The sequence below is a fragment of the Musa acuminata genome, chromosome BXJ2-2 (genome assembly GCF_036884655.1).
Source record: "Musa acuminata AAA Group cultivar baxijiao chromosome BXJ2-2, Cavendish_Baxijiao_AAA, whole genome shotgun sequence".
Lineage (NCBI taxonomy): Eukaryota > Viridiplantae > Streptophyta > Magnoliopsida > Zingiberales > Musaceae > Musa > Musa acuminata.
In genome coordinates this window covers 25,416,672-25,427,214 of record NC_088339.1, presented here as the reverse complement: position 1 = coordinate 25,427,214, position 10,543 = coordinate 25,416,672, and the positions used below count along the sequence as shown (strand labels likewise).

General features: G+C 37.4%; 1 protein-coding gene across 1 annotated transcript; it reads right to left on the bottom strand.

Moving 5' to 3' along the window:
• Positions 1-1,764: 1,764 nt before the first annotated feature.
• LOC135605574 (uncharacterized) lies at positions 1,765-5,595 on the bottom strand. Its single transcript, XM_065095828.1, has 3 exons — positions 5,286-5,595; positions 3,192-3,272; positions 1,765-2,552 (listed from the first exon to the last, which is right to left on the bottom strand). The coding sequence occupies exons 1-3, from the start codon at positions 5,442-5,444 to the stop codon at positions 2,157-2,159; spliced, it is 636 nt and encodes a 211-aa protein (XP_064951900.1). The 5' UTR covers positions 5,445-5,595; the 3' UTR covers positions 1,765-2,156.
• Between the last annotated feature and the right edge of the window lie 4,948 nt (positions 5,596-10,543).

The window sequence follows — 10,543 nt, the reverse complement described above, 5'->3', positions numbered from 1 at the left end:
AGGGAGGATACTCGAACCTTTCTTCTTTTTGGGCTCTGAACCCGTTCCTTATTTTTTTCTCTAGGGTTTTGGGTTCGGGAAACGAGCCTTCGGTGGGGAAACTCCGCACGGTCATCTCGGTACGAAGCCTCGCATCACCGTTAACGGAGACTTCATGATTCGTGTGAACGGCGATCGATCTGCGAATACCGCTTCGAATGAATCGGGCGGGCAACCAACGGATGGTGATGGAACAAAGAGATGCCAAGATTCGTGCCAAGATGGCCTCATCGGACGGCGATGGTTCATCTCCATTCACACATGCTAAGAAGGGGAAAAGCGTAAGTCTTGGTCAACTAACTAATCAAATCTTTTTCCTCGTGTCTCGCGTCCACCGATAGAATCTCAACACGTCGGCGTGGTGGGAACACAATATAAACGTATCTTCTGATATTGCAATCTACGTATACGTCGTTTTATATGAGCAATTAATGTTATCAATAAATTGTTGAATTTTCTTGGAAAGATTCATATCTTCGATATCGTAGTTTATCAACTTGCTGTGTGTCAATCTTCCAGAAAGCATAACAAAGATTTCTTTTTGCTGGAGTGTATCGATCTTAAGATCTGGTCTGATCCACTGCGTTCCACCTCGATAACTTAAAAAGGGTATCAATCTCTCGATCAAAAGCATTATTTGGTCAGTATAAATGGATGAGGGATGGCAGGAGATCCAACCAAGGATCTCATATACTCTGGCTAACATCTCTCAGAAATCTCACAGCTGGGAAATAGCCTGTCAATTATCCAAACTGCTGCTAGTTTAGGCTTTAATACGTGCGGCAGATTCTGAAGACCGAGAATGACATCACTACATGCATCGGGTTTTAGTTTGATGATCACAAATATAAATGCAATACTGGCACAAGAAAATGCAGCTGATGGATCACGCGGGAATATATTTTTTTGTCCTGGAGAATGTCAAGTCAGTGGAAATCTACTTGGTTCGATGAATATAAATATATATATAGATATATGAACTTGTGACAACAACGTTGGAGTAGAAAAAGGAGATACTGCGTAATCTACGTAGTTGCTCCCCAACCACCACCTCTGCGTGGAAGAAGTGGCATCAGAGATTACCTTTATTTTGGTCATGTCTGCCATCAAGGATCCGAGTTCCACATGGAGCGACTATATGTTTGCTGCTGTTTACCCATAATTCAGCTTAGGCATAATGATGATAATTGAGGCCTGAGAATTAAAGTAATTATACATCTTATCTGCAAGTCGAGGCTTTGGTTGAATCCACTGGTTGCTGTTTGTTTAGCAGAGGGAGGTCATCGAGGGCTGGTGCAGGTTTAGCAGAGCCTTACATGCCTTGTCTTATAAGCTAATTCATGATTAATGCATCGCCTCCAAGACGTACCAAAATGGGAGAATTTTGTAGTTGTCGTATTCAGATTGCACAGGCCATTCTTCTTTCTTGTGTACGAGCCCAACTTTAGTTTGATAAGGAATAGCATAGGAATATTACATCCACACTGAAGGAGACTGACCTTCTTCGGTCAAGACTACAGCTCTAATCATAGTTCGAGATAATCCAGTACTTGATCATTAGACATCAATTGCCACACTAACTTATTACCATCACAATTGACACAGATCAGATGGTGCCATCAGATAACGGATGGTCTTCGTCACCGCAAACAACTCATAATGGAGTTGAAAGCATTCAAAACTTCATGTTCACCTCATCTTTAAGAAACCGAGGATGCAAGAGTGTGACAAAGGTTGGATATTCCCATTCAAACATGCTATAGCATAAAATATATCAGTTGTAGGAATACAGGACCAACTTATATAAGAAGCTCTTGTTCATGTACAAAGCAATTACCAGTTTTAGAAACAAAACTAAAATGGACAACTCACGTTTAAGTCCATAATGTAATACAGAGAGACATTCGAGAGTAACGAGACAATCAAAGCACACATTATATACGACTTGAATTCTTCGCAACCACATGTATCGCTTGGCACGACTGGCTGATAAAATCTAGTTCAGACGTCAACTAGCCTTTTCTTGTATCCTCTTAGATTACAGTAGAACATAGATTGAAGGCTGCAGTAGTTTGAAGCTCTTGAACTAGATTTGAATCACAAGGCAAGAAGCGTTCTCAATAAGATTCGTGAGGTGGGCTCTCTGCGTTATCCATAGATGAATCGTTGGAGCTGAGAGAATTAGCTTCCCGGTTTTGATTTGAATCCTGGTTTCTAGCTCCTGCATTTCCGGTCTGTAGATCAGCATTTGGAAAAAATCCACTTCCTTGAGCAAGCTGATATGGTTGAAGGCTCCTGCGTACAGGGCTGGAAAGGGCATTTGAGAAAACTGAGTTTTTCACTTGATCAGCATGACCACTTCGGGGGGCAAGTCCAACTGTTGGCTGTCCAAACAAACCAGATGGAGGTTGGACACCAGAGTTTGCTATGTGCATTGTTGTTTGTTGGTGTTGATGTTGGAATGGTGATCTTGGAGTGATTAATGCATCTTCTCCAGTATAATCCATCTCACTCTGATTGAAAAACAAACAGATTATAGAAATTGAATTTTGTTTGTCTTTTATACTGCTGAAAAAAGATATACATAAACTGATAGACAAATATATTCATTTGTCAGTAGAAAGTACACAAAGAGAAAGAAAGAACTGCTTACAGCAGAATACAATTGTTCACCAGAAAAAAAGTGAATACTTCTAAACTAATATCATCTTGAAGCACTTTGTAATGCTTAAAGTTGTACAAATCACAGAACTCTACGAGTCAATAGCAATCAGACAGAGCAAGCTCGACAATAATAGATACTTCGGAAGAAACCATGCAAGATTTTCATGTTAATATTAACAAGGTAGAAGTGCATTGTAGGCAATGATTATAAATGACTTTAATTGTACACACAACAGTGGGATGCATAAAAAGCCAAATACTTGAATGTGGTGCAACATTTTTTGAATCAAAGTATCAAACACCAAAAAAGAGATTTGGAAGTTACTCCTCCACTTGAATACTAATTCACACTATAGCCTACACTCGATGAAGGGCTAACATGGGGTCACACTAGTGCTAAAAGTACCGGAAATTAAATCGAAAATCAAATGACATGATAGTTGAAAGTTGAAGCAACAATATCACATAGGAAATAAATATAATAGAACCTGAATATGGGTAACTATATCAGATACAGTAATCCTTGACCCTTCCTCATGCTTTCTCACGATCCATTGATAAAGCTTCTCCTGCATAAACATGAAATGAATGAACTCAAGAGTACCTAACAAATATAAATTTTTAAATAGCCAACAATTGCATACGACTTCAACTAGAGAAAACATATCAAAGTCAATGAAAAACTCAAACATGGATTTGGTTTGTTAAATAAGGAGAAACTGTTTATTGGTGGGTCATTGGTTAGAAACTGGGTTATAAATATCATACTTATTAGTTTCCACCAACTGCAGAGAATAACTGTGCATTATGAAAATAAAGTTGAAAAAACAAGATAGAAAAGGAAAACAAGTGAAATAACAAATAAAAGGCAGATAAGGGGAAAGAAAAGAGAATAGTAATGTATCTGCCTTAGAGGCATTTTATTAGATCACTTAACTAGTCAATGACTTCCCCAATTGGGGCTCTTTGTTAAAAATAGAATGTTAATTGCATACCCAACTTATTTCAAGAAAACTCCCATAAACATTTTTAATCAACATTAATTTAGATTAGTGATCAGATAATAACCCACTAGAATTTACTCAAATTATACTGAGAAAAGCTAACTTGATGAAGCAAAGTAGATAGCTATAAGATGAAGTAAATAAAGCCAAGGATAATTAGACCATGGTGTTTTATTACCGGTCCGACCAAGGATCCAGTATATGGTCGTATACGAATATGAATTAGACGATACTAGATGGTACAGATTGATATCCCATTTGGTATCAATGGGATCGTACTGGTCTGATTGATTACCAAAATGGCATAGGACTGAGGTTCAAATACATGACTTAGACATCCTATCTAAATGTAATTACTTCCTTTCTATGTTGCCTGCAACACCATCTCATTTCATAATTGACAGAGATTGAGTCATCTCTCCTAAAGGAAAAAACATTGAGAGAAATAAATGCATTTTTCAACAGACCAAACAAGGAAAAGAATCATCTTCGTAGCCAATGCAACAGTCAACTTGAAGACTAAAGTTGATTGTCTCAAACCCATCGATAAGAATAAACAATAGGATAAATCAGTCATGTCAGAAAAAGTTTGTCATTAAGATTTACGCAGAAGACATAAGCGAATCTTTTCTCCAGTTGAAATGTTTGATGGTCAACATACAAATTAATTTCTTAAAGACAGAACTAACTATGGCGAACATCCATGTGAATTATCATTTTAGAAAATAGTATATTAAGTGGATTGATAATCCCAAGTGTCAACCATATTCTCCTTTCAGAAGAAACTCAGATAGTTATTCCTTACCAATGTGTACGGACAACCCATATCACCATGTTAGCACTATTAACTAAAATGAATATAGCTTAAGCGTTTGTAAAGGCTCTCAGTAGCTGAAATTCAGCAATTTCAGATGAAAACTTCAAATATCGGCCATAATTCACTTCTCTTTCTTATTGCATTTACCATTTGCTTTTTCATTTTGTCCCCCTCCATGTAAAATCTTGTTTATAAAGAATCAAGTCGATTAAAAGAACCATGTTCAAGATCTTCTGTAGCAAATCTTGGGTACCAAGAAACTCATTTGAAGAGACAAGCTATATCCCCCGTTCGCATTAAGCACTGCTTGCTTCTTTAGGAATTGCAAGCAAGAACGAAAGATCTATTTGGAGAGGCGGAAACCAGTAAACAGACCCCAGCTCTCCCAAGTACAAGACCTGAAGTTAACCACAACGAAGGATCCCCTTCATGTGAACAACTGAAAGTTCACGAAGGTTTTTTTCACTCAAGACAAGACTAAAAGGAAATTTGAGCAAACCACCCAATGGAAACACAAAGGTGAGAATTTAACTGCCATAAGAGGATCCAATAGAAAAGAAAAAAAGAGTCACATTCTATCAACGAGAACCTTGTTACATAGCAAGCGATTCTATCTAAGAACCTAGCCCATGATGGTGATCATCGAACTCTACAATAAGAAGAAGACGAAGAAAGAACAAGCATCAACTTAGGAATCTGAGAAACCCTCCAAGGATAGGGAAAAGATCATGAGAGAGAGAGAGAGAGAGAGAGGAATTAACCAGCGCATGACGCTCGCCGGCCTGGAAGGCAAGCTTCTGCTGGTTCATGGCCTGCGTGTAGAGCTGCGAGAGGGAATTAGCGGCAGCGCAGAAGGTGGAGTACAGCGTCCGATCGGCCTCATCGAGCCCCGTCGCCTCCGATTTCCGCTTCCTCGCCATCGATCGAACCAAGAGGCGAGAAGAGTGGGGGATCGATCCTCTCCTACCCCTCTTTACGAAACCCCGATCCGTTTCACTGACGCAAACCCCAATCCAAACCCAAATGCAAAGCAAGAGAACGAGACGAAGCAAATTTGGGCACTAATCGCCCTGTATAAATTATAGTGGGTTGTAGAGACATGTGCGTGCTCCGCGTCCGTCATTTCCTCGTGGTTTAGGTAGTTCTAATGGGGTATTCGGATCACCACCTTCTCCACCACCCGATCCAATACGAGGAACTTCATGGGCTCCACCACTTTCCTTGTGATTAAAAAAAAAAGGTAAGATCTTCTTTAAAACCATATATAGAATTTTAATATATCTACTTTAATTAAAATATAATTATTTATATAATTTAATGATAATAAAATATCTGTATATCCAATCCAAAATAATTGTTAGTGAACAAAAGTACCGTGACTGGTGAGTCAGTACGGTTAGGTCCGCGAGCTGATGTCAGGAGCTTCTCGTGGAGTGGGTAGGATGATGAGGTGGTCGCACCCTCGGGAAGGAATGCTGGTTGGCGCTGGTGGGGCAAACAGGGTCGACTGGGCCCTCGCGAGGGGGTGTTGATTAGTGTTCCTCGGTCTGCTGACCCAGGTGTCGTTTGTGATGGGTCGCGTCCCTCCGACTTTGGGGCGTAATATCACGGACAAACTTCTAAACAAGATGTTTGATGTAATTCTTATGTATGTCCGTGTCTTTTGGCATGTTCATGCCTTGTACAACAGATAGAGGGGCGATCGAAGGCTTAATAGTCTCATTTTAGTTGAGTTGGTGGCCTCTTTAGGCTTGTAAATAAAGGTTGTGTCATGTGGACATATGCGAGAGATCTTCGATCTGTAATGGATCATTTTACCCTTTGTTGTGTCACTGTTCAGAGTTTGTAAAGTCTGTTTGTAATTTGCATTGTTGATGAAGTATTTTTCGGAAATGTTTGCTTGTGGATCCCGATTGAGGCGTTCTCTCTAACCCGTTCTCTCTTCTGGTGGTCCTAAGGGACAATGGGAGGCTTCGGGGAGGCTGACCTTTGCGGACGGACACGCAAGGGTGCCGCACGACTTAGGCAAAACCAGCTAAGTCCGTGACAGTATGGCAGCGCGTCCTCGTGCACTGGATGACGATTCCTAGGTTGAGACGCTTGCCGCTCGGGGGTGATCGCCTTCCTGCAAAAATGGCCTTCGTCGGGTGCTCCCCGACTTTGGCCCATCCGACGAGCAAGTTAGTCTGAGTGTTGCTTGTCTCGATCTTATTTTTCCTACCCCCCTTCTGCCGGGTGTTGGCCAGGGGTTTTTATACTATCGCGCAAGGACTGGTTGTGCCTCGGTTCGATGTGACTGCTGACCTCTGTGGGATGAAATAGCTTCTGTAACGAGTTGACGTCTGTGGCATGTGACGTCGATGATGACTCATCTAGGGACCAAAATATATCTTATCAATAATAAAAAATATTTATTATTTTTTTAAAAAAATATTTTTTAGTCAAAATATTCTATAAAATTTGACATGTCTATAAGTTACAATGTTAAGAGATCCATCAAAATATTTAAAATAAATAATATTCAATAAGCAAGTGAATGAAAGTTAAAAATTCCAGCAGATCTCGAGAAAGTTCAATCAAACTCCTTAAGCCATTCAAACATGACAAGTAGTTCTTCCATCATGAGAGCTGATGAGGCAAATGTCTTTGATAACGATATCTATATCTTCAAAACTAATAATATTTAAGTCAAAAGAGTTGACACGTTCAAGAAACAAGGAGATACTCTCTATATGTTGCTTGATCCCCTCATGTACATTAAAGAAATATAGATCATTTGTGTTAGTGATAATCCTATAATATAAGAGAAAAACACTTTTGGATAGTGGTTGCAGAAGTGAGAGCTACCAAAGGTAGTTAGCGATGAAGCTTTGAATTCAAAGACACTTATGTATTGATAGATCATAACATTGAATTCGATGAGGCCAGTCCTTCTAGTGGTTGAAGATTTGAAGAAAAAAAAATTTAATACAGAAAATTCTAGAATGAATTGGCAAAGTCACCACAAAGGTGATAAACCAAACAAGGCTTACGGAAAAATTTAACAAATAACTCAATCATGGAAAGAGCTTCCAAAGGAATGAATATTTTGACCTTTGATGCAACCCATAGCTACTATAGCACCTTCCAACCATCTCAATTTTGTTCTTCTTATTATTTGTTATTCTTCACATATCTATAAGTATTGCTTGTAGTAAGAGAACCCTTGATCCAAACATCATCATAGGGAGCTATGATACGTGAATCCAAAGAATACAATTAATGAACAATGAATGAAATTGTCATAAGTTTATCCAAATCCTAGTATCTTGTTGTAAAAAGATCAAAAGCAAAAGTAATATTCTCAACAACATTGATATCAAATAATTCCAACAACTAAAAGATAGTGATCTAAAGATCAAACACACTTTGATTTGAGTCCCTCTAAGCCTCTTTTAACATGGTTAACAAGTTTGGAGAGGCCACGCCTAGCATAAATACATTTTTATAGGGTTATAATTATCCCAGATGTGTATTCTCATTATTCAAAAGAGGTAAAATATGTTTAGTATTAATGATTTTTTTCATAAGATTTAGGTCATATATACCAAGGCCACCATGGCATTTAGGATTGGTATCATGATCTTAATTGATTAGCTTGTATTTATTATGTTTGGAGCAATCATTGAAGTTCTTAGTGATTGACCTATATTTCTAACTTTTTTTTCTTGAAATACAGGAGTTTAAAAAGGTATGAGTCAAAATTAAGTTGATGAGAGAGTTGATCATAATGATTTTTCTAGCTTTGCTAAGAAAACATTTGTTTTAACTCTTGATTCAATTGACAGCTTTGTTATTTTATCTTAAAAGCATTCGATAATACCATCAAGAAGACGAAGGTGCCAAAATATGACATAGCTAAGACCCTTTGTTAAATTTAAGTATGTTATAGATTTAATGTTTGGATCGAGGAGATAGTGCTTTGGAAAAATGATATGAGAATTCATAATTTCCAACATAAAAAAAAGGTTCACACATATGAGTATTGTCGAGCACTAAAGGAATTTTAGACAATAGGAGATATCAAACTCATATTAAACTAAAGATCAAACTATCAATTTGAAAACTAGATAGGATTTCTTTATCTTTGTAAACGAGACCATAATTATCTATTTTAAGGAGGTTGATATGTCTCTTTCTATTCTTGAGGATAGTAACTTGGTTAAAAAAAAATGGTATTTCATTTGATTTTGGATATAGTCACTCATTTAATATAAAATTATTTATTTTAGATCGAATGCTTATTACAGAGACAAAGAAGCTATTCGGAGTTAGCAAGCCATAAGATTATCTAGCCTTAAGGGCACCAATTTTATTATTGATATTAACTATAGTCTTTTTGAGGATGCTATGATTGTGATCCCAATATTTTCATAGGTTGCTAGTATAAGTGAGTTTAGAATGGAGATCCACTTGTTGATAGTCAACCTAATAAGCTCAAACCTAAAAAATCTTAGCTTTATATCTATTTATATCAAATATAGTAGAATTGATGAGGGGAGAATACTAATTAGTAATATAGGCAAGATATTAGATAATAATCTTATATAAAAAAAGTCGAGTTACCAAGGGCTCTATTATGACAGAAACCTTAGTAGTACTAAATTGATTATTACTCTTAAGTAAAATAATTATCATAAAATCCTAAATCAATAAGACTAGTGTTGAAAATCTATAGTCAAACAAGAAAGATTAAATGATTTTATGAGGGCATAAAGTCGCACTCGACCATCTCTTATTTTGCTCTTACAATTTCAGAGTAAGTTAAGAACAAGAAATTGAGTGGTACACTGTTACTATGATGCAACGTCATCTTCTTTTTGCTCTAGGTAATAGAAAGGAAGAATAAGGGAGAAGGGACTATTTTAGGAGGCTTGCTTATAGCTTTCAACCTGTCTGCTACCCTAACCCACTCTGAAGCAACTTCATCTAAAAGGAGATCATCTTATCCCTCAGCCATCCTCCATGGTATTGTGAAAAGCCTTTTAACATCATGCAAATAAGAGACTTAAAGATAGAATCAGACTTAATATTGAAAGGGGAAGGCTAAGGAGTCTCATGTGTAGATCATCTTATCGACACACTGGCTTAAAGCTATGAAAGGATTAGAGATAAATGTAGTGGGGGTGGCTGAGGGTTTCCACATCAGGCTCCTACTCATAACACCATGAGTATGATTATTTAGAGGCTTGTTCTAGTATTGCAATAACTCCTTAACACCTTTCTTAGGTAGTGCAATAAGCATAAAGGGTAATTGAGTCAAATCATATAATAACTTATAAACATGTATCTAAAATACATAAATGACATGGAACAACGGAGAGGACAAGGTTTGCAAGGAGATTCCTTAGGTAGCATATTCTATTATAAATAGAGTTTTATTAGGATTATATTAAGATTCACTAAAAAGTCTACCCTAATAATCGAGAATACACCAAACCTAGTAAAGACCGATTCAACTATAAGAACCCCAATGGTCCAGCTTGAGTTGATGCTTTACGAAGGGTGAGTGATAGCCAAAATAAAAAGACTTTGGACCCAACCTAGGTTGCTTTGCAACACAAATAGTAGGGGCCCTCATTTAACCCTTAGGCTTCCATTAAACTCCTTTGACTCACAAGTTATAAGTGGACTCGTCTTCAACTTTTGCCTAGTTAGTATTGATTTTCTCCATCATTTGAAGGCACAAGGGTGTTGGAGTCTAAAATGACAATAGGGTTGATATTAGAATGGTGACTAACCATAGCACGACAAAAGTAAATGTTGAGGATATTCTCATATGCTATTATTTGAAAGAATTGACAAGCTCTCCTTAACCCAAAAATCGAGATTTAGAAAAAATAATTAGAATGGAGACCCGAGCAAACTTACTTATTGATCACGATAAGACAATCTCATCGATCTTGACCAGTCTTCTAATCTTGAAAATAATTTTGCTAAGAATATTAAAGTGAAAGAGTTCAAGCGGTAGTCTTGGAAA